This window comes from Vidua macroura, chromosome 4 (genome assembly GCF_024509145.1).
Source record: "Vidua macroura isolate BioBank_ID:100142 chromosome 4, ASM2450914v1, whole genome shotgun sequence".
Taxonomy (NCBI): Eukaryota; Metazoa; Chordata; class Aves; order Passeriformes; family Viduidae; genus Vidua; species Vidua macroura.
This window is the reverse complement of record NC_071574.1, coordinates 25,815,333-25,840,962: the sequence shown is the minus strand read 5'-3', so window position 1 is coordinate 25,840,962 and position 25,630 is coordinate 25,815,333. Positions and strand designations below refer to the sequence as shown.

Below are 25,630 nucleotides of genomic sequence, written 5' to 3'. Positions count from 1 at the left end.
CCCTTCTGCAACACAAATAATAAAATTCTGGAGCTTCTGCAATACCAACAAATCCCATGATTTAAATCTCCATGGTTTAACAGATTAAGAAGAAATTCATGAAGTTGCAATGAGATTATACACACTATCCTAATCTAGGCATCCTTGACTTTATAATTGACACCATCTCTCTCTGTACTGTCAGCAGGTTTAATAATGCTAGTAAATAATTTTTTTCTGAACTGAAACCCGAGTTCTTTGAAATTATGTCGCAGAGATGCTGAAAGGAACATTAATCATGGGAAAAAATAATGGCAACTCCAAATCCATCATCTGGCTTTTGGAATCTCAATCTCAATCTTCGGAATTTCAAAAGGCATTTATTACCTGATAACTGAACTTCCCTTATAAGATGGCTGGAGATTTTCTGAATATTTAAAACTCCCTCTAATTTAGGGATTAAAAAAGGATAATCTCTGTTTTCCTGCCACAAAAATTATCTTTGCACTGCCCACTGTTTCCAAAAACATTTGGATATTAGAAATACCCTCCTTCATTTCCATATTTCTGTTACAAAGACTTATTCTGCACTTCCAAAAAATCATTTCTACATTGTAAAAGCCAAGAGTCCTGTCTAGGATTTGAGCTCTAAATTTACATAACCCTGCTTCTCTCAAAAGGAAACATGTTCTTTCCATGCCCCATTAAGTGCCTCTAACCTTCAAATTTTGGGTTGCTCATCACTAACTAGTTTAAACAAGACAAAACTTAACAGCCCAGTACCAGTTTTCTGCTGCCCACTTCTCTGCTCTTGTCCTTTTCCAGTCTCCTGTTACCCTTCACTCTATCAGATCTGTATGCTTCAGTGATAATTTCTCCTGATTTCCTCTCAGATTATCTTCACAGACCCCAGCTGCTCAGGGTCAAAACACACTTTAATATTTTAAAAATAATTTTGAACAACATTTTAAAAACTGTATAAAATATAAATACTGTATTAAATTCTTGCTGATCTGTTTAAGCTTTCCCCATTTACTATGTCCAATGTTTTAGACATAAATTAGAGGGAGGAATCTAATGTTTATTACAACAGTTGTATTTAACACCTAAACAAATTGGTATCCTGTAAGTTTTAACTGATACACATTGAAGTACCTCAGGAATGGCTCACTTATACATTATGACAAAAAAATGGGGTTTTTTTGTGGAGAAACTATTTAATTTTATTGAAGAAAAAAGCCTTTAAAATGGATGGTGGAGAGAACACACAGTGGCACCTGCACAGATGATGAACATTTCACTTACACATGCCCCTCCTCACAATTAGAAGATAACCACCTATATTTCATTTGATAAGAAGACCCACTGAAATGCAGGAGACTGCACATAAACATCTTGCTTCTGTCCTTTTACATACCTTGTAGGACAAAATTTCTTTGAACTGATGACTGAAAAAAAAAAATAAATAGATCAATTCACATGTGAAAACAGCAAAAGTGGAAAACAGAAGCAATCATTATATACTTGAACACATTTTAAAAAACCCAGCATTATCTGTGTCATACAGAAAGGCTTTAAAAATGCCAAAACCCATTACAGTTCCAGTTTTCCTAGTATTAATAAAAATTCTCACTTTAAATCATTAAAAATGCTAACAAATACTTACTGTGGTTTTCTCATTGTCACACAAATACTTTACAAATATTTAATAATACACATATATTTTGCTTGTATCACAAAGCTAAAAGGTCTTAACAATGGAATTGAGTACAGAACACAGCCATTATGGGGATACAGCCAGGCTATCATGTTTTATGATCCTATAACATAAGGAAAAAAAGAAAAAGCAAAAACTAAAATGTAGCTCAAGACCAGGTCGATAGTTTTTCATAGACTTATGAGGTTAGATTGAAAATTTCAGCAAACACAAACATTCTTGCAGCATCCACAGCAACAAAAGTTTTCTAAGTGATCATTTCCAGTCTTTGTAATCTAAAAATGCAGCTGATGAAAAGTTAAACATAAACCAGCCAATTTTAAAACAGCCAATGAGAAAAATCATATGCCTGATTATTTTTAGAAAGCTTGGAACTTTATTGCCTCTTCATTAGGAGACTTATTTGTTTTATTTTGTCACAAGACAAAACAAAATAGATGGATGTATCAAATTGAGTAAGGAAGAACAGTTATAAGTTATAAAGTTATAACAAGTTATAAAGGATTGCTTTTTATGCACTTCTGTGCATAGAAAGAACACTTTGATATTATAGAAAAGTATGAAAAATATTCCACATGAATGTGTAATATCTCTTTAGATTTGTTGATACCTTTTGAGACTGCATCTGTCAGTTTCTTATTTTAGCAAATATATACTTAAGTCATTGATGTAATTCCTGGTAGAATTAAATCTAATTCATCTTGGGCATCCAAAATGCAAAGCTCAGTTTTATGAACAAAAAAAAAAGCCAACCAAAACACAACTCTTTTCCTCTACCTAGTTCTGACTCAGAAGGCTGTTTAACCTCTTCTCTTCTGCCACTTTATGCTTATCTTTTACATTTTATTTATACCAAAGGCATTAAAATTCTTAAGCATGAGATATATTAGTATCTCCCACAAGGCAGATTTGAAGACAAAATATGTACACAATTCATTGAAAAAGTATTAAAAATATGAACTGAAACACAGGAGAGCCTATCTACTTGGGAATAAATCAAAGGAGTTCTACAAGCAGTAAACTGTGGTAAAAAACAGACCGATTTCTTTAAACTGACTGCTTACATCTTCCCCCAACATTAAAATGTCAATTCCCCTTTTTAGAGTAATTTTCATGAGCTTTCTATGAACTTTGTGATTTTAAGGTAGAAGGTCTGTATATAAGATACTGTATCTACTATGTTGATTGTATAAAGCCTTCTGAACCATGACTAGATAAATCCAGAAAAAAATAATCCAGGAATTACCAATCTGCCTGTGAGGATGGGTTGACAAACAGGAGGAAACAGTTTCCTTGTAAATGTGAATCAGCTTAGCCTAGTCACTCTCAATGGCCCTCAAATGATTAATTCTATACTCTTCTAGGATTTTATTCCCTTACTTAAATTGATATTTTAGGGCTTATCTTGCAAGCTTGAGTTTACCTGCGTGGATATTTGAACTTGACTGTATTTTGAATGAAGCCGTAGCAGCAGGGGGAGATGACAAAGGATGCCCGTGCCCTGAGGCAGTGCTCAATCACCATGTCTGTGGCCACCCCGCAGGCGTGCAGGGCCACCTACAGCAGGAAAACAACCAAGGAATCAAGAAAATTCATCACTGGAACATTCTAAATACAATCCAGCATTTTTTAGTTGACTTAATTAAATGCACGAGGAAGTTTTTGCAACTAAAGCTGATACACCAAAGGTCTGGTCCTCAATTCTCCAGTTTTTCATTCCACTCCTTTATATCTACGTTGAGGAAAATTTATTTCATTAACAAAGAATCAACACTGAAGAAGGGTCACTCACCAAAATCACTCAGAAGGCAGGTGCACTTCATTGTGATATCAAATAAACTAAAAACAAATCTCCAGAAAAATAGTAGTTGCGGAATACATAATAACAGAAAAACTACATGGTGATTTGTCAGAATTTTTTGTCAAGCAAAAAGAACTCAGAAATACAAAGAACTATGTCAAAACTGGACTTCAACTAACCAGTAAGAGAAGAAACAGATATACCTGAAGGTCACATCTAAATAAAAAAAATTATGCATAAATTTAGATAATTTGATTTTCAAGTACTGAGAAAAACCTATAGGAAACAAACACTGGAGCTGGGGGAGGCATCAAATACAATTTGCCCACCTTTAATTTTTTTTCCCTCTCCGTATTCTTTTATTTCTTTTTCTTAGTGAGGGGCTCTTCAACTAAAACTAAAATAACATTTGATCACAACTACCTGTGAGCACTGACGTGTTTGGGCAACACACATGCTCCACCCAAATTCTTTTTGCTCTCCTATAGAAAAGCAAATGACTGCAGTACTCAGTCAGGGAAGGCAGGCAGCTCTCTCCTGTCTATACCTGGGATGCCAAATGCACCACTGAAATGGGGCATTATCTTCTCTGCCTCCTCCCAAAGAGTAGGCCTGGTGCATACTTAAACTAAGGACGTTTTTGAGGCACATATCTGCTTTTATGCAGCAGTGTGGATTTATAAAACTACATCGTTTGCTTTGTTTTTTGTTCACTGTACGTTTAGAGAAGATGTTTAAGACTGCAGAACTCAGATTTCAGAGTTCAAAGCTGTTTTTCAAGGTAGAGCAACTGGGAAGGTAAAAACTTTGCTCTCAGATATACATTAAAACAAAGTCTTTTTTGTTTCCAGTCTGCTTGCTATAAGCTCAGCTGAGGAGACCATTAATCATCAACTGAACTGTAATTGCACACAGATGGAAACAAATATTGTCTCAGGCAAAACACTAAAAAATTTACAAGAAAATAATTGTGCAATGAAATTTTCTGCTCATATGAATTTAACAACAAAATTAAACTAGTTTAACATCAGGAAGAGATTCTTAATATCACAGCTATCAGATTATCATGGAATGCAATTATAGTTACTTCCTCATCTATCCAAGTGGAAAACAAAGATGTCTGCTTTGCATGCAGAAAAAGAGACCTTAAAACAGCAGCAGATAAACCAGTAGCTTTGCTGAGCCTGTATGACCTGTTACACCAAATGACTTCTTCTTTGGCTTTCTGAAAACCCATTTAGTTAAGAAAAAATCCCAAATAAAATTGAAGACAAAGCTTTCTCAGTATACCCTATATATTGAACTCACTATCTGAAACAAAATAAAATATGAAGACTAATGCAGGTATTTGGAAATGAAGGGCTGGAAAAGAAGGATTTCCAAGTGGACTCTTCTGACATATACTTCAATATCTCCCTTGTCACAAAACTTGAAAGAGAGAATATAATACTTTTTTTATTAAATAAAAACTCCACAGGGTTAACACTGTATTAACCTTTAAAATGGGCCCCCAGAAATCAAGACAGGAATTCCAATGACCACAAAATTGGAGACTCACTTCATAAAACAACTATTTCACACACACAATTCAGTGTATTATTCATGAGATCCTGGTATTTTGAAACAGCTCTCTAGTTCACCCACAGATTTATTGACAATGTAGCACAGAAAATAAAGCTAGAGAATTGGAAATTTACACTTGGAAAGACTGGGCTAAAACAATTTATTCTCTCCTCTTTCTCCTGCACTAAATTTCTTGTCCTTTCTTAAATAAACCAACCAAACAGTTAAACAGCACTGTTCATGTACCATAAACCTTCAGCATTACCTATCCCCAGCTACAGTCAAAACAGGCTTTTAGATGGATGATTTAAAGAACAGTCAGTCTTGCATGGAAAGCTTGCGCCTTGTCACAGAGGTTCATATTCTATTAACAGTATGAAAAAAATAGATGACAGAAGTATTTACAGAGCTACAAAACACTATTTATGCCTTATTCTTCACTAGAGCTGCAAAATTCTAGACAGGACATTCATCTCATTTACTTTCACAGTCTGTAAGGACATACAGAATTTTATTCTCTCATGTATATCAGTTGTTTAAGAATAATTAATCAGACACTGAAGTTTTGAAGTGGAAAAGTTATAATCACTTACCCCAATGTTAAAAGTCCCATTAAAGTAGTCCAAATTTGCTTGAATGAACCAAATGTTGTTTAAACCTAGTTCATCACTTCTGTCTTTAGCACGGATCAGAGACAACTCCTTATTTTCTATGAGTATCACCTAGATTCCACACATAGGAGAAACTAAGGCAAAATAATACTGAGAAATCGAAATACATTACCAAGCAAAAAACTTTGTAGTTTGTTGAGAAAACCTCTGACTCACTTGTGGCAGAGTCTGAGATCTACAAAATGATTAGCTGGAAACCCAGGAACAATCAAAGGCATTTAATACTTGCCAATATTAATCAGCTTGAAAATATTTTATATTTTCCTATAACTTTTATCTTCTCTGGAAAGCACCACACACATTTGGGGACTATGCTAAAAAATTTGCATGTTTCAAACCTAAGTCCTCTGCTGAGACAACTGTGACTTTTATGTGTCCTCTCTACATACACATCTTTTTAAGATGATTACCAGAAATCTTTTTATTGAGGATTTACCTGACATGATGGCATCATATAAGCAAGAACAATTCCAACATGGCCCTGTGAAAACGGAAACAAAAACCAAAATCTGAGTCACTTTTCAACACTGAAAAGGGAACACTCGCTGTTCCTCACTAATTATGTGATGAGCATTCCCATACCAATGAGAGAACCTTTGAAAGCAGCTAAAATTTCAACATTTGCACTTCTGCTTTGCTTAGTGGCAGCAACCACCCAGCACTGCAAAGATGAAAGTTGAAAGAAAATGCACCACATAAACAAAAATATACATTACCCCTCCACTGCAAAAATCCACAATCAAATCTCCAGGTTTCGCGAGCTTTGTCACTGCTGCTACCAAATTATTCAGCTGCTGCTGCTTCCTGAGAGCCCGGTCTCTAGACATCTTTCCTGGGGATGACAGAAAATGCCTAAGCATGGGTAACTGTAAAACACTGCAAATGCCATTTATAGCTGAGATTAAAAATGACTGGAACACTTGCACATCTTAAGCCACTTCAAGCTAAATTAATATTTAACGTATTAAATATTTGGTAGAACCTTCTCCAAAATTAACTTTCTAGTTGTTGCTGTTAATGTATCCTTAGGAACAAACTCATATAAACTTAATGTAAAGCAATCGAACTCCTTCCTGTAAGCTCTGGCCTAATTCTCCTCCAATCCTGTGATTATGCCCAGAGACAGAGTTCAAACACATTCACAGTAAAGTTATCAAAATAAATCCTCATTTACTGTATCTATATACACTATCCTTTAGCATTTTGGTTTTAAAACTTGTACGCTTTCTACTGTCAATTTTTATTTTTCATACTAACCCGCCCTATTTATTTAAATTACTGCATGTGCAAGAAGGTACTTCTCAAAGTGACTATTTCTACATAGCAAAGACTGGCTTTCCATCACATCTGTAATAACCAGAACCGGAAAACCTATTAATTTCTTTCAAATGTGCTTGGAAAAGTCCAACACAGAGTTGCTTCAGATATAACGAATTTGTTTAGTCAGCACTTATCTATTTGTAAGGCTGTGTTTTCTGTCAGTGGGGCTGAGTGCTGACAGATCTATTAAAGACTCTTTTTGCTTGTTCAGAAAGCAGAGTTTGACACAGATATTGACAGCTCATCTTCACAATAAGAAAAAAGTACTGCAATGACTCTTTAGTATTAAGTACAACTCCTGAAAACACCATCAAATTTTCATACTGTGCAAAATCAGCAAACAGATTTTAGGATTCCTAAAAATTAAAAAGTGAAAGAGTCACAGGTTTCATCAGCAAAACCAGATCCACTACTTAGTACTCAGTTAGTCGACTTCATGAGTATTGAATTATTAAGAAAAAGAATTGTTTAAGAATTACCCAATGGTCTTCAAACACTCTCGCAATTAACTCTTCATGGTCACCAACTAACAAGCTTCATCCTCTTTTACTGTGCAGGCAATAAGTAGTAAATAGTCCCTTGAAAGATGGATAAAATCAAGCTTGAATCAATAGGACTTTTGCCTGCTCTACCTCTGTATTTTGAGCTTGGTAGCCAGAATTACAGAAACACAGCAAACTGTGATGTTGCCTGCAGAGAATGTTAGTTAGCATGGCTAACTAGTCCTTCATTACAACAAACAGGAAATCTATTCAACCAAAACTTCTGCATCTAAAAATACTACAGTTCACTTTGCATTTTACGAGCTGTGATAGTAAGCAATGTTAATTGCTGTCTTCAAGAACAGTAAGAAAAAAGTAGTTTGAAATTTAGTCCTATAAGACAAAACCTTGAGGAACTTGACATTTTTATACAATACACTGAAAGACCCCCATAAAATGATTTTCTTCCTTCATTGAGAACCCAACCAGTAGATTGCCATACAGCCCCAGAAAAATTAGTTTTCAATAAATGGTCACAACAAAAATATTTTATTTGGTTTCACAAATCCAACATTACTGTTAATTCAGCCCATGTCAAGCAGAACTTCAACGTTTCTGTGCATTCAGAGGTCTTGCACTTTGGCACAAATAAATATTAAATTTTCAGAAGGCAAAGCCCCCATTATTTTTGTATTATCTTGGTCAGCATTCAAGTTCTTATAATCCTTTAGTCCTCAAATAATTCTTCCATATTTCTCAAGTTAAACTTGAAAAGTCACTAAAGTACCCTTAAAAAAAAAAAACACACCCCATACATCACCTCTAAGAATTTAACTCTATTCCACTTCCAAGTCCTACCACAGTACATCTGCACATACAGCTACCAATACAGACATGTAATACAGTATGTGCTTTCTCCTATTACATACAGTAGGGTTGCATACTTCTATTGTTTCAGCAGAAGTATCTTTTTCATTTTACATAAGCCTTGGTTAACTAATTCAAATGATAACAAGATTCTACTTTTCATGGAAATTCAGGGGAAGTGTATTCATTGCTATACTCTTTAAGTACGGCAAAAAGGCTCAGTAACTACAAAACAACAGATAACGTTTTACTGTTTTATACTAAACTGAACAAGTTTTTCTGAAACCACTGCTTTTTTTAATGGTAGTTCCTTAGATAATTCAGGATATTCTAATTATTTCCTGTCATGGTTTGACACTGGCGCAATGCCAGTGCCCCCATGAAAATGCACTTTCTCTGAATGAGTGCTGTGAGATGTAAGGAATCCAGCTCAGCTAACATTTATTTACAAAGAAATACTTTCAACAGTCAAAAATAATACCGACAAACCTTCTTCCAAAGAACTCTGCCAAATCTTGCAATAAATACAATTAGCAAAGCCAATAACTTTGCTGAGGTCCATTGGTCACCTTGGTGACTTGAACAGTGTTCTTCTTCAACTTCAGCTGCTTTTATTAAATCTATGTGGGCCAGTGCTGAAAGCTCAAGATGTGCCCTCCCCCTCTCCAGCCTGGGACCACCTCCCAGCAATTCTCTTCCTCTCCTTCCAAGCAGCAACCTGTTAGCTTTCAGTAGTATCTGTTCCCTACTTTTTGCATGACCACACCAGAGGAGAGAGGGGAAGAAGCATCAGGAGATGGGCCAGCCAGTCTCAACATCATCTCCAAGGATGCCCTGGCAAAGACCCATTGGAATCACAGTCTGAAATACACACTACATCAAAAGGCAAAGAGGCATGCAGGAGGCAAATGTGTCTCAATTCTCTTCTATCTTTTATAATAGTGGAGGAAGACAACTTTGATTGGGCAGAAAGGATGATTATATTTTTTGAGCACTACTTGAATTTAATACAGCAAATAGTGGGTCTGTGGCTTGTTCACTTGGGCGCAACTCTAAGTAGGGGACTCAGCAAGCACGGCTGTTGAGAGAGAAGTCAGACCACATCCTGCACTGGGACTTGAATACCTCCTCACTGAGATAAATCTGTCTATTTAGAAGCAAAAAGTTACATTCTTATGGTTTCAGCTTTGGGAATAAAGCAGACTTTCACTCCAGAGTAGCTATAAAACAATTAACACCACAAAATGTCTCTAACCAATTCCTCAGTACAATCTAGATTGTAGAATAACACTGACCTTGGCTCTTCACTTGTCAGGCTCAGTAGAAATTGTTTTCCTTACATTCAACTCCCTTACAGTTGTCAAATAATTCAGTCTAGCTGTTTGAGTGATACTGGACTAAACAGTATCTGACACTGGAAGTCTGCTTCTTAGTTACAAAGAATATACTTCTTTAACTATCTGTGTTAAGCCTAAGGGTCAGACTTTGAGCTCTGACCTGAATGCAGAATTCAAAGGCTGGCCTCTAAAAGAGTGGTTTTAAAAAACCTGTTGAATTTGATCATTAAAGTCTTTCTTATAATGTGGGATACCTAATCTGCTGGAATTCACAACGAAAACATCATCAAATTATTAAAAAAGTTTCACAGCTTTTACATTTTCTGCTCCATCAGAGCCCCCAAAATCTAATGCAACTAACTTACACAATAGGTGAAATTTCAAGAATCACTCTCATTGAAAAGTAAATGGAAACATTTAACTCTGAACAGCATGAAATTTTAAAATAAGTATTTAATCAGCACTTTCACTATGTTGAGATAATATTTCTATGTTATCCTACCTTCAGCAATGTAGAAGTCTAATTCGCATTTTGGAAGGCCAGGGAAAAAAATCATCAGAAAGAAAAAAAAAAAAAAACACTTTGAAGCATCATGAAGTATCAAAAATCCTTGCAGCCAAAACTCTATGCTGGACTTTTTTTTTATTTAGAGAAAACTACAGCAAATGTTAATGTTTTTTTTTCATTCTCTTGATCTTGTTGCTTTACCGAGACTTTATTCCCAAGGTATACCCAAAAGGAACCTGTAGGTGGGAAAGTATTATGCTTTCTCACTCTGCAGAGAATCTCACAGAGTTACAATGTGCTATGAAGACAGAGGGGCCAGAGACCTCTGAATACCACCAGGAGAACTAAATGCTCACACCTTTCCAAAAGGCACATCTACAAGCTGCAGCAGAAAGATGCAGTTAACACAAGATCATGTGGCAACTCTGCTGGCTTTCTCTGCTCTGAGTTTGAGCCCTGTTACTGCAGAGGCAAACAAAAAATTCCTTTCTCTACCATTCCCTTGCCTGTACTACTACTTCTAGGGATGCCCAGGCTCTCTGTGGGGTGCTACACCACTCCATATGGCGTGGGTCTCTCACTGCTTGTTGAGCTATGTCCCAGTGCTGCTTGCCATATGTAAACAGAATATGTACACTTCAGCTTCCTCATTGGCCTTCTCCAGGCACTGTGACACTGGTGCAGAAAGCCAAACAGCTTTTAGCACCAAAAAGAATTGTTGTGTACTTACAAAGAGAGATTGTAATAATTCTTGTAGGTTTTTCAATGCACACACTCGTAAGTGAAGCCCTCAGAGTGTAACTCACTTCTTCTCTTTAACCAGGTATAAACTCCTATGCAAGGACTAAAGGATACGCTTTATTATTTGTGTGACCAAGAGACAACATTTACCAACCTTTTATTTTTCCCTAAATTTGGATATTATATTGAAAGAATTGCAAGGAAGGAAGCTTGCACACTGAACAATTCTCAAGAGAAAACAGTATAAAACAGAATAGCATCTACGGTCATTGCCCGTTTCCTAACTCTGCTAACAGAGATGACTCAAAACAATCTATTATCACATTTTAGTTCTCAGTGAAATAGAAGTCTATTATATTATAACTAAATGGATGTGTTTGTTTACAAAGGCTAAAACATTTGTTCAACCAGATAGCTTAGGGTTATTATTGATTCATTTGCTCCTTCTTTACATTTGAAAATTGCTATTCTGATCTCTCTTTTAACACAAGTGATATGAAAATACTGATTTCCTCTTAAAGCACTTTTCCGATTTAAGTTCAAAAGTAATGGAGTTGGGGCAAATTAAAACAACCAAACCATCTAGTTCTGATTGTATAAGTATTTCCTTGCTTTTGCATCAGTTTTAATGCATTAGTCCCATCACAAAATATACCACTTTATCCCAGACATTGAAAAAAAACCACCCAGCAACACTAACCAAAGGGCTGTGCTTTTATTACTGTCCTCCAGACTTCACCTCCTCCCATTTTTAAGTTCTCTCTCCATTCATTCTTGGAGAATTAAAATATGAGCTAGAGATTCAGTGAAAACACTGTTTTATAGATGAAGTTGCAATGCAGAAAACCTAATTTTCCTTCCTTTTTAATACTAACTTTTTATGGAATACCTTGTTTTATAATATGCCTGTATGAAGCAGAAGCAAACATATCCTGAAGGCCAGAGTGTATTTTTATGAATAAAAGCAATCAGCAGTCATTTATCCACACAGTTCAGATGCAGGTGGTTGGGCTTTTTTTTGTTGTTTTTTTAAGCTTTTTTCCACCCTACTGGATGTTTATCGAAACATACTTTGGAACTACGATGTTTGGAAACATCCCACGTGCCATTACTAGCTGGTAGAAGGGCTTGTAAATCTTTACTTTTTTTAAGAGGTAACAGGCACATATGCCAACTCTGCAGCTTCACGTATTTCCAAAAGCAGCAATCTCTATCAAATGAAGAAAACTGCTATTAAGTTGTCTTGGCCTAGTTGGAATCCTATCAGAGCACTGCACTATTTCAGTTCATCCCAACAATTACTAGGTTTTCAGGAAACTTGTGATTTGCTTTTTAAATAACCTTTGAGAAGCTTGGGACTAACAAATGGCTTGATAAAGGCCAACATTTTTTGAACACATGGCTACTCTGCACTTGGTAGCTGAGAAGGCATCAGTCTCCATTCTGCAAAGACCAGACTTGGAACACTTGAATGTTCCTGAGAAGCCTCGGAGAATGAGCAGTATTCTAAAGTCACTCATCTGCACATATTGTAAAAATGGCCTTAGCATTCACTGGGCTGGGGGAAAACAAACAAACAAAACCTCCTAAACATTACAAATGAAGCCTATAAACTACCCCTCTGGAGAATGTGCAGCATTCACTTTGAGTCAACAGGTAAGGCCAGAAAAGGAAATCCCACAGGCCATATTACTTTTTATTACATAGGTTATGATGAAATGTGATGATGTTTTAGCTACAGTCAAGGGAGTAGGAGAAGAGAATGCTACAATGCGTGATTTAAAATATATTGGGCAATAATCAAAAGGACAGGAAAGACAACAGCACTCCATGAGAGCATTTTATTGGGCTTTTTTAGATAGGAGTCCCTCCTGATGTTACTAACCAATCTGCTCTTTATTAAGGCAAGCTGTGCAAAATAGTTTTATGACTTCAGAAACAAAAACCCCCCTACATCTCATATACACTATCTTGGTGTAGTCTAAAAAGGTCAGACAGCTATGAAAACTGACCCTTGACAACCTAAGCAGGAACTTGGCCTGCTTTCTTTTTTTTTTTTTTTTTTTTTTGCATTAAAGTATTTTAAGCAATAAAAGTCATCTTTAAAAACCATAAAGACATACAAACATTAGTAAAAAATGAAAATTAATGTTGAGGTCCCCCTGAATGTAACTACGTTCTACTTTAAAAAGATTTGTTTGGTTTTTTCCCAATTATCTTCAAAACTTTTCTAAATATTCAGCAAAAAGCAAACTAGAAAACAAAGACCTAACAGAATGTTAACACATTAATCTACTGTTTACACTATTTTTAAACTATTTTGTACTAGATTATGAAGCCTCTATATGTACTTAAATTAATGAGTGCTATCCTCACTAGTATGTATTTGCTAGCCATGTTCTTCCAAGTTTTTCACATTATGTTATTGCCAACAGCAATCTTCACAAATATCATGTGTCAGCACCTTTCCCAAAACATTAGATTAGTTACAAAGTTCTCAGCTCCTACACATTTAAGCTGAGAATGTCGGTTCACCCTTCTTCTCATTCTGAAGCCTTTGAGAGTCATACTTCCAAGCTATTTTTCTAGAATCCCTAAGATTAGGGAATTATTTTGTTTTAAAATGTCATGACAGAATTATGGGCAAAAACAAAAGACTCTGCAGTCACCCTTCTTTCACTTCTTTGCACATGTATTCATACACTCCCTCTCTCCCACTCTTCTTTCTTCACCTTTCCGCCTTACCTTCACCCCTTTAGGGTCAAGATTCCATCAAGCCAGCTGTTTTGCCTGTATCTTATGCTCCTTACGTGCCCAAACCCACCTACCTCTTATGGCCAAGTGTAAGATGTGAGGGAGAAAGTACAGCAATACAAAACTTAAAAAGTGAAAGATGATAAAACATTTGGTGAAGAATGAAGGAAAGGGAATAGCAGCCTCTGCTGTACTAAATGTGGGAAAAGGTCTCTAACTCCAAAAGGAGTGCTGTTCTACCTATGCACAGTCTTATACCAAATGTCAGCAATATCCAGGCTTGGGAGGCAGGGGTTGCTTGCTTTCTGCAAAGTATCTTCAAATTAAGATGTCACTGCCTGACAAGGAAACCAGAATCAAATGTTTTGTTTACCTCTCACAAGCCTAATATACTGATTAACAGCTACTGTCTGGCTGAGAAAGGGGAATTGAAGTCAGTTCTCACCGGGGACTAAGAGGGCTTGTCTTTGTGAAAACAGGAGAGCTCCTTCCCCAGCAGGTACCAGAGGCAGCTGCTGCCGAGGTCAGAGCAGAGGCCAGAAGCCCCTGCCATTCACACTCACAGCTGGCCAGCAGCAGCTTGCCTGCAGGGGACCAGCTCTCAGCAGTTAAGAGGCAGCAGGAACAGAGACTTCCCTTTCTGAGTTCCTTATGCTGAATTGTTTATAACTGATTGTTAAGGAAAAGGTAAGGACTGAATTGCCTCTGTACAGGAAGGAAGTCGTGAATTGCAAAGAATTAAAGGAAAGCCCAAAAGAACCAATCCAATACATTGTACACCAACTCATGAATTCCCATCACCACCTCCTGTCTTTGATTTGCTTATCAATAAGAGTGAGAGAACCTAAAATAATAAACTAGAAACAAAAAAAAACTGCTTGAAAGACAGACATGCTTCATTTAGCCCTTATGTGTCAAGCAATTGATGGCTGCAGGACAAACAGCAGGACTTTCAGCTTAACTTCACACATTAAGCCTGTTTACTTTACAAAGATGAATGGCTGGAGGAATTCCTCCAGAACATCCTGATGAAAAGGAATTCCATCCTTGAAATTTCATCCTGAATTTCAGTCATTATGAAAATCAAATCCCACACTGCAAAGGTTTGATAACTGAGATTTCAACATGCAAATAACATCATTTCACAATGGCTGTATACAACTTCCAAACAAAGACATCCCATCCGAGTTGCACATGGAAAGGCCAAGGTTACACATTTCTCCATTCTCTGAATTGTCTGATCTACACACTGCAATTATCACAGCACTTATACCTTGATCCTGTATAAATCTGGAGTTTATGAAATTTTTAGGAAATTCAATCAAATTTGCTGTATGAAATGAGTGTCTTTGGTATTCATGTGCTTTATGTTAGCTAAAAGGGCTGAAAAAACATTCAAGAGTTCAGAGGAAATACAGGAATTACAGAGCTCCATCATAAGGTTTTAATTCAGTAACAGTAACTGCTTGACCACTCAGCTTTTTTTCCTTTCATTTCTTTTTTTTTTTTTAATTAATTTTTGAAGCAAAGTTGGGGCAGAGAGGAATCAAAATGAACTGCAGGTTAGATAGCAAACACAATTATTTCCTTTGAATATATAGCTAAATAGGATATTTTCCATATAATTTAAGTGACTCACCAGCTTTGGATAAGTGTTCATTTAATCTCTGATGTTGAGTATCAGTATCTGCTTGTGCCAGGTTACCAGTTTACCACTGTAAATGCTGATGATAAACATTAAAGTTTGTTTAACCTCCAGAGCTGCACTCTGGAATAAACAAACTTTTGCCATTAGTAGTTCATATGACAGATTTTAGAAAAGCAAACAATCAAAACCACGACTAACAAAAAATTTCAATCAGCATTTCTCTTTCCACACTCTTTTCCCTCCAGTGCTTTCTCGGACTATGAAGGCACAATGAGTAAGCCCCAAGCTGCTGAGATGGCAGTCCCTCAGCCACAATTAAGCGCCTGTTACAGAATGCCTGCTGTGCAGCTTTGCAGGTAGCATGCCACGGCCAAGTACAGTTCCTAAATTGCCCTTTAAAATGTCTATAGTGCTCTTAGTAACCAGTTCGGGTTGAAACCAACATGTATCTCAGCATTCTCAGCTTGGAAAAGTGCTGTAACTAAGCAGAAAGAACCAGACCACTGGCTAATCAAGACTGGCATTTACTATTAGAGAAAATAACCCAGGCTTTGTAACAAACACATTCCTAAAGACAGCCAGTCCATTGGTACCACCACCACCTTTACAGTTGTAACAGATATTTATCCACACTAACAGAATCAGGGCATTTTGCAGAATGCTTCTGTTCAAAGTGCTCCTTTTCATTATTGTCAGTAATCCAAATGACCCATTCAAATCCTGCCAAGTTAGGTAAAGCACAAATTGACTATAATCAGCACAAACAAATTATGACACAGTGGAAGACAAACCAAAGAAATAAACAAAATAAATACCTACTCCTTTCCTTTCAGTATATATAAACAATAGTGTAGTCATCTGGATCATATTACATAGCAATAATCACCCATTAGCAAGTAATGCTACTTTATTGCACCCTTTATGTCAGAAAGATTGTGAAGTTTAACAATCCTGCCATCAATAGAAATGACAAGTCAAAAACATGCAACATGAAGACAGTAACATTTTACATCAAGCTTAGAAGATGAGAATTAAATAAAATTTCAATGTGTTTTAATGCATTTCTGAAGGACTACACACTAAAAAAAGGGGGAAATTCCTCTCAAATAACACAGAACTGGTCAGCTTATGCTACACTACACATCACAAATACATTCCTAGAAGGTTTTCAGAGCATGTATAAAATACCAGTTAAGAGACAAGTTGATTATATCAATTCAAAAGCTGCCTAACGGTGGATTTTTTTTTTTTTTAAATTCCGGCTAATTCAATGAAAGATAACCTCAGAAATACTGAATACTCAGAAAATTTAGTTCTGCACACAGTTCTCCACTACCTACATACATGCTTGACAAAAGAGCAGAAGAGGGTGTTCTGTTATTATAAGGAATAAAAGTATCCAAGCTTGAAAATACTGTCACAGGTTAATTCATTTTCCTGAAATCCAAAGCAGAGGCAAGAGTTTCCAAGACAACAAATACATGAAATTGGCACTTGTTGCCCAATCAATGGCTCTAATAATAAAAGGTTCCTTTTTCTTGTGTCGTAAGCAGCTTTGTGCCAGGTGGCCTTTTGTATTATTCTTACATAGTTTATGAAAGCAAATAATCAAGAAAATCCATAAATCCCTTCAACCATCTTTGAAACAGAGAGACCTGGATTTAAACAGGAGAAAAAAAAAAAGCTAATGAAACTGTGGGCACCAGCCCAGTACTGCACTCCAGCTCCCCAGGCTTTTCAAGTAGGAGCATTAGGAAACAAAGTCATGACTTCATTTGGCCCTTCCACAGCAAGAGACTTGGAGCAGCTGGCTGCAGACAAAGAGCAGCACTTTCGGCTTTACACATCACTTCTGTTTACTCTACAAACTACCAGCATACTTAAGGCCACCTAACTAAACAGAAAGGTCAGCCAGAAATTTATGTCCCACACAAAAACTCTGTACTAATTAGTTTAAAGGAGAAAATGTACAACAGTATCCCCTATGTCCTCATATTGTTACTTTATAATATGTGAACAAAATTAGACAAAGTTTTGAGGGGATGGAGACAAAAACTGTGCAGCATGAACCAAAGTCAATTCAAACAGCTTGCTGAATTTCTGTAAATTGAAGCCAACAGAAATGAAAAATTATGAACTCTTTTCCAACAGAAATTAATCAACTCCCTCAACTAAACAGACTCAGACTGAAGAAATATCTGCCTTCAGAAATTTAAAAAGAAAATATATCTCCCACTAACTGCCAGAAGGCATGTTCATGAAACATCTGCTTTAATGAAAAAATACACAACTAAACATAGACTTATAAACCTAAGATAATCAAACAACAGATAATTATTTCTAGTGTGTTATGTAGCAAATGGGCTTTGACACAAACTTTATGTGCCAGTATAATGTCAAAGGAGCCAAAAGCTGGAAAACAAACAAAAAAGCCCAGTACAAAAAGTCATCACAACAATGTTTTTTTGGGTAAGACCTCTGGAGGCCCTACTGCCCTTCTAGTGCAAAAACCATCTCAGAACTCCTTTTCCTTCACCATCACCAAATGTGGATAGAGTTGTGGTACTGCAGGTCATACAGACAACATTTACTCCGTCATCATCTTTTAATGCTGATGCAGAAATTGATCTAATAGGTCACCAAGTATCTGTGGCTATAGACCCCATAATCACTTAGTAAACTGTAAGAGGGCATGTCTAGCATTGAAACAAATGAATAGTTTACAGAAATTTACTACTTTACAGAAGTACCTGTTGAAGAAATGCCTCAGTAGTGCATCTGCTAGGCAGTGTCTCAGCTAGCAGCTCTTAAACATAAAATTTGTTCTAATATATAAAAGCACACATTTCTGATAAATGGCTATAGGAATGCTTCACATCATTTAAAAAATGAGGACATTCTAAAATCCCTACCATAAAGAGGAAAAGAAAACCTCTATACTGCAAGGATTATTTGGTATATTTGAACAACTTTGGCCTGTCATATGAACACACACAAACTGGGCTTAAGCAAATGCATATCAAGCTCAGACAGCAATAGTTACCTTCTTCAGAATAGTTAATAGTTTGCATGTTCTGTTATGTCATGTCCACTGTCCTAGGTTTTCCTATTCACAAAGCCCACACAGAAGAATCTGCAAGATTCCTACTGCACCCCATTCAACATACAATGTACACACTGATAGCCAGCATTCTTTCTCTGGACTTTTAGCTGTGCAGGGAATTGAGAAGGAAAGATCCCAGTAATACTGGTCTCAAGGAAATAAAAGCTCCCCTAACTACGTGAAAGGAACTGAGAAACACTGGGATCCTTCACCTTTGCATGGACCCCACCTTTGAGAGCAGGACACATCCACACTCCTGTTGGGAGCTCTGAGACAGATGTTCTGCAGATGTTTGAGCCCTTATTTACCCAGAGAGCAAAGGATGCATTTGGAGAACAGTAAGCTAATGGGGTATGGATGTTGTGTGCAAGTTCTCCTCAAGCCAAAGGCACAAAACTGTTCTGACAGTAACTAATGCAGCACAGCACAAAGCCTAACCCACAGTGAGAAGGTTCATCAGTCAAGCCAATAGTGTTATACAAATAAAATCTTTTAAATGGGTGTTTCTGCTTTAAGAGTGGGATTATTTTGAGGCAATTTGATGGGATTTTTATTATACTTAGATTAAACCACTTCTGGAGTAAACCAAGCTGAGAAGACCCAAAGTCAGAACAAGCATATCTATAAAAAAAAATAATACTGCAATTACATGGAAAAGTGCTTATTACAATGGAAGAAAGAAGACTGTATGGGACTACAGAAGTATCCTTAACTGAGTATTCAGTAATTTTAAGAGGTCTTTTTAATTCAATAAGCCATGAAAATCTGAGCTGCAAAATGGTAATCACAACCTCCACTGTGTACCTGCATAATGGCAAATAAAAGTGGCAGAAAAATGCAAGATAGTCTACAGGCACTGAAATTTGAGCATGGAAGAGAATCAATGGTTTCCTGTTCAATTCCCCCCTTAAGTACAAAGGAATTCAAGATCCTTTGATAAATCAAAGTCTGTAAAGCCTATTTCTTCTCTTGTAATGCAGCTTTATACAAAAATATAATAACAAAGTATGCTTCTAATTTTACTCATGTAGCAGCCACTGGATGTCTTACAAATGGACAACAGACCATATTCTCTAAGATTTGAATTCTCCACAAAGCTGTATTGAGTTAATAACTAAAATATTACAGTGCTAGGGTTTTTCTTTTAATTAATTAATTAGTAGTGAAAATACTTCAGAAAAATTTGTTGAGCACTGTGCTCTGTCCCTCTCTGACACACAACAAAATTAAATGAAATATAAAATTCCTGCAGTAGGGAGCGCTCACCTATGTATCATATTTCTGATACAAACTGAAAGAAATAACTAGTCATTGCTTATTTCTTCAGCATTGTGTATACTGCACAGTAGCAAATCTGAGTCATCTTAATGAAGAACATAAAATTAAAAAGTTATGATTCTACTGAAGCTCTTGTCGCTCAGTTTTTACATGACCTCAGCAGGACTATTTCTACTCTGAAACAAAGTACACATCTGGTTGCAGTGAGGAAGAGTAAGCACTACATGCCACTGCAAAAATTAAATTTACTAAATAAAAACAAAGTCAAAAGGATGTTTCCTTATATCTGTTTAGCTAGCTTAAGAAACAGACAGTTTTTAAACAACTATTTCCGTATTTATTAAAATTATCAACAACTTATTAAAAAAACCCTCTACATTCATAAAGAGTCTTGAACTAGACATGAGATACTACCTAATTATTCAAGATTAACTAATCCTTGCAGGACTTTCAGGAAAAAATATACCACAAAATCTGCTCATCTTTCCAACAGCACAATCAGGAACAAGTGTGTCCACCTAAACCTGCATGTTTTGAATGTGACACAAACCCAGGCAATGTGTAATCTACAAGCAACTCCAGTGTTTTGCAGAAAGTTACTCCTGTGATTTTCAGCCCCACTGTTTGTCATTGCAACAACCTACCAACCTGATCTTTACATTAAATTCCTGACCTTGTGGCTCAAATAGGAGTTCAACGTTGATAATCTCTGCCATATGTTCTACTTGCTCCCTACAAGTGGGAATCAGCTGTGACCATGATCTTCATGGTACAGTTAGAAACATACAGAGGTGCAAAATGCATGTATTAACCACAAAAAAAAAAAAAAAAAAAAAAAAAAAAAAAAAAAAAAAAAAAAGAAGTGGGCGACACAAACAAGAACAAACTAAACTTTGTTTACAAAACAATTAAGATCCAAAATGTCAAGAAAACTTGACTGAAGGTATGATTTCTTTTCTGCATTATGCCTTACCTAACATCATCCAACTAAGTTACAGAGAGCTCATAATGCCAATATACATCAAGTGAGATCACAAGTGGGCCAAAGCATCCGGTAACAAGCGCAAGCAGAGGAATGTCAAATACGTGCTGTAGATAAGATGGAAAGCAATCCATTTGGCAGATGTTTTTGAGTAGCATAAAATAGAGGATTAAGAAGTGTTTTGTCTCAGTTCAGGCTGGGTTTTTTGGAGGTTTGTTTCAGAGAAGCAGATTATTTTAATGAAGAAATCATTTTCAGGCTTTCAAAAATGATGAGAGCATACTGAAGAAATAATGGCAATGCTTCACAAAAATTGTCAAGTAATAGACTGTGCTCAAAAAATACTTTATAGAACACTAACAATTTTGAAAGATGGCTATATATCAATTTATGTTGGCTTTCATGATTATATTCCTCAATATTCAGTATTAGCACACATAGAAAAGCTATACTTTATGAGTAAAGAACCAAATTAGCTGCAAGAATAAATTCAGAAGCTGTTCAAGAGCAAACATCCTTTTCTTAACCCTTGATTCTAAAAGTACATACAAAAAAAAATATAAACCTCCTAGTTACAAGACTTTTCACAGTATTTGCTTACAGTTTTGTAATAGAAATATGGGGCATGATTCAAGATATTTTATCTATAAATTGACTTATTTCTTGCACAAAACTAGCAAATATTGTGCAAGTAAAATCACCGTGTTGTTTGCTAAAGACACTGGTTAATTAAAGTCCCCTTAACTTGTACCAAAACTCATGACCCCATCCAGGATGCCGTATGAAATCTAGCTCATGGCAGTCCATGACATCCACCAACATTTCTCCCCGTCTCAAGCTATGAAGAGAAAGAAAAGCAGTTTCCATATGCAGCCTTGAATGTTATGTATCCAGCCTAGAACCATTTACAACCTGAGCGGATGTTTGTTGCAGCCATAAAGGCATCAGGTACGAAGTTTAGGACAGCAAGGAGTGTTTGTATAAAAGAGCAGAGTTTAAGAGTCCATTTTTACTTTTGTCCAGCATACTCTGGTTCCTAACAAATGAAATTCTGCAGAAAACATGCAATACAACCAAGAGCCAAGGTAAAAAGTTTGTCCATTTGAGCTTCATGGAAGCACTCAGAAGTATCTTAAACTTCGAGGTGAGAGGATGTTCTTTTGTTTCTTATATCTTGTCACTAAAAACACAAGAACACATGGAAAATCTGCAAGTGGGATATTCAAGAGCATTTAAGCAGATTTAAGAGCCCTTCACCAATCAGATACATCAGAAAATTCTAGGGAAAGTGTGCTGATGGAATGACTACATTAATGATATCTCAACTGGTCTACTCACACTCATGACATTAGCCACTCAAACATCAGCACAAATACCAACAACTCCATGACAGACGCACAAGTGAAATACAAGCACCATAACTCTCTCCATTACCTCTGGATGCTTAGATCAATATTCCACACTAGGAGGGGACAAATTTTATTGCTTCAGATCAGGTTTGACTCATTTTAATATTGAGATTATTCTCCAGTTCTTCTACACTTACAAAATAATTCTACAAAAGAGATGAACTTCCTACTTGCATTTGCTCTTCAATACTTTAAAAGTTCCTAAAGGATGTGAACTCCTTTTGATACTGCTATAGTAAGATGCCAGAAATTTGACATGAGACATGAGCCAAAAATTAACTTTTCAGAAGCATTTCCAAACCATCTGGAGAAGAGGCATTTAGAGTACAAAATAATTAATACCACCTTCAATAAAACACTAAACATACAGTAGTCTGACCTTTCCTTTGTGTAATTAAAATTTTTGAAAGCATCAAACTACTCAGAACAGATTATGAATCATTCAAAATAATAACTACACTTTTTTTAACACTATTAGGTTTGGGTTGTTTTTCTTAAACACAGCAGTACTGACTTCCTTGAAATTGCTGATTAGAACTTTAAATTAACAACTGTGCATAAAAACTTGCCTTCAGGAAAAGCCAAAAGCAAACTCGTGACCTTATCCAATGTAAAACTGTATCCAAATCAAGTAATGCATTCATGGTTCTTAACACGAATATCCAAAACCAATGAAAGTGCAGATGGAAGCCATAAGCAACTCCAAGAGACAGAAAAAATCCTCCTTAACTCACGCTTTGTCACAGCTGATTTATGGTTTGGAAACGAATTCCATACCTCAACTCTGCAACATAGCAAGACTGGGGGAAGGAAGAAGAAGGTGAATGCAGCCCCTCGCACAGCGCTCACCTTGGAACACAAACATTATCTTCAAGGTACGTTTTATGTGCTGGGATGAAATATCCTGTAATTCATCAACTCCTTATAAAATGTCAATGAAGAGCTCCCAGAAATTCACTAATGTTGCACAGAACTTGACAATACCTTGGTAATGATTCTGATGTACTCTTCTATACTTGTTCTATACTTGCAATGTACAAAATTGTGACATTGGAAAATAAGTTGTTCAAAACATGTCTGCCTGCATTTCTGAAGGAAACTGTTTAGTTTAATAACCACAAAATAAAACTCCATTTTATTGACTATGATAATTTATGAATGCACATAAAATCTGGGCAATCACAGACTCTGGAAACTATCAGTAGCCTTAGAAATAACTACTTAAGGATATTAAGTAATAAATAGCAGAGATTAATAGAGTTTCAGTAATCAGGTAAAATCAAAACTGCAAATTAAGAACACAGCTTGAATTATCGATTCACAAATAACCTACAAATAATCTAATGGGTTCTCCAAAGAGCATAAAAAAAATTAAATCATCTATGAAGTATTTCGACTTCCAGCAAGTCCTACTTTCCCCTCAAAGAAACAACAAATAATGTTTTTCAAGGACTTAGCACCACAACAAAATATGAGTGCCAATAAATTTGAGTGAGAACATAATTTTAATTCTTTTGATGTGTTTGCACAATTTTGTCACTGAGAAAGAGAAGTAGATACACTTGGGCTCAGTTTCATTTGCTTTCTAGGTAGTAGTCTTTTCTATGCATAAGCAGAGACTACACCTTCCTTCTCATACTTAGTCAATCTGATCTTATCCTCTGTGTAATTTCCCAGTGCCTTTATTTCTGAAAGCAAGATTATATCAGGAAGAGAATTCATAAGAGGTTCAATTAAGAGAGATAATCTTTTTTGCCTTGTTTCTGGGGTTCATTTTCAATGTTTTGCTCCTCTGCAATGTTTAGGCCACACAGCTCTTCACATTCTGACCTCCATTTTTCTCCCATCCTAATGGGGATGGTCACATATGTGCTCAGAGTGCTGTTACAAAATAAAAAATTAGTGAGTTACTGGTTAGTTCCTTTACATCCTTTCATTTGTATATTTTTTCTTCTAACATATTCAATAAGTTATTTCCCTTTCCTTTGAATTGCAGCCACAGCCTAGCCTACAATGCTTTTTAATTCCAAAACATTGGCTCTTGAACTACTGCCGTATTTATTGACCAATTAAAAGAAAATCTCTTGCATAAATCTCTGCATGTTGTTACTTGTAAGCCAGAAAAAAATTTCCAGAAATTTCCATTATGCTCCTCATTTCCTTAGAAATATCTTCCCAGAATTACTCCTTTTCCCCAAAGAACATAAAACTCCAGCAGAAGCTGAGCTGATCAACTTTCCCTCTCCTTCACTCCCTGCTCAGCTGTTACCTCTTTTCTTGGACTTGAAAACTTTCAAGGCAGAAGGTGTTACTCTGCTATATGTTTATACATACTCAGCAATTAATGCTTTCAGGTGTACTCCAGCACAATGAATGTGTCAACTGTTAAATTACCAACAGTAATTCAAAGAGGGGGAAAAATGTTTTAAATCATTTTTTACAACAGGGGTTTCCAAATTTTGGGACTAGAGATTACTGAGCTGAAAACTGCCACATAAAAAGCATCTTTCTCAAGGATGACTCCTTAGTCCAGGATACAGCTCCATCCACCCAGGTACAGCTCGATATGCAAAGAGATTGTGCTGCCCTCCTGTGGTTTGTGAAGATTTTAAGCTCCAGAAGTCTGAGAAAAACAGAGCTGAGAAAAACTCTGATTCTGCTCTTGAAAGACAGTTTGCACAGCTAAACATTACACTTTGAAGAAAGTCAAAAAACCAAAGTGCTGTTGCAGGGGTACCAAAAGTCTCCTGATGCCTTTGCCTGAAAGGACCACTTAGACTTTGCAGAGGAAACACAGAACAGCTATGTTAAAACTCACCTGTCCCTCAGTTACAATGTGCAGAAAACAGCAATTTAAGTGACCCACAAAAATACTGCAAAGACAGGTAAAAAACCCAGAAGTTTAAATCCTTGTGTTAATTATGCCACACAGGTAAGTGAATTATGAATCCCCACACGCTGGGATATGGCAAATGGGTGACACAGAAGAGCTAAAGGACACAAGCCATACACCCTACCATTGATGTAACTGGGATTTAAGTCTAATGACAAAACATACAGAACAATCTTCAAATAAGCAGTGAAAGCATTTTACAGCAAGAATAGTAAAGCAGATCAAATATCCCTGTTAAAGTCAAGATTGGTGCTAGAAAAAATCAATTTAAATTTTACAATAACTGGAAATACTAAGATATTAGTATATTCTGGAAAAAGATTATGAAGAGTAATGTCAACAACAATTTAACATTTTATCCAATAGCATATCTAGAATATTTGGAGATAGAAAAGTGTTAACTCCTCCTCCTCCTAAATCTTTCTAATTAATACAAATATGATAAATATGTCATCACTGCCTTCTCTACAAAGTGACACTCTGTAGCACCACATCACTCTTAAGTACACCTTAATGACCATTAAAGGATATTAATTTCTATATTTCTATTCCTCAAAAATACCTCTGATGATGATTT

The 25,630-nt window shown here is 36.2% G+C and overlaps 1 protein-coding gene across 5 annotated transcripts in view; it reads right to left on the bottom strand.

The window, feature by feature from the left end:
* The window catches only part of GSTCD (glutathione S-transferase C-terminal domain containing), a 45,657-nt gene that overhangs the window by 5,439 nt on the left and 14,588 nt on the right, over positions 1–25,630 (bottom strand). For 4 of the 5 annotated variants that reach the window (XM_053975790.1, XM_053975792.1, XM_053975793.1 and 1 more), the window contains 5 exons: positions 6,448–6,563; positions 6,168–6,212; positions 5,654–5,782; positions 3,120–3,253; positions 1,397–1,427 (listed from right to left, as the gene is read on the bottom strand). In XM_053975790.1, the coding sequence (XP_053831765.1) occupies positions 1,397–1,427; positions 3,120–3,253; positions 5,654–5,782; positions 6,168–6,212; positions 6,448–6,563 (455 nt within the window). The remainder of the gene's footprint in view (positions 1–1,396; positions 1,428–3,119; positions 3,254–5,653; positions 5,783–6,167; positions 6,213–6,447; positions 6,564–25,630) is intronic. The other variant, XM_053975795.1, reaches the window with a different exon arrangement.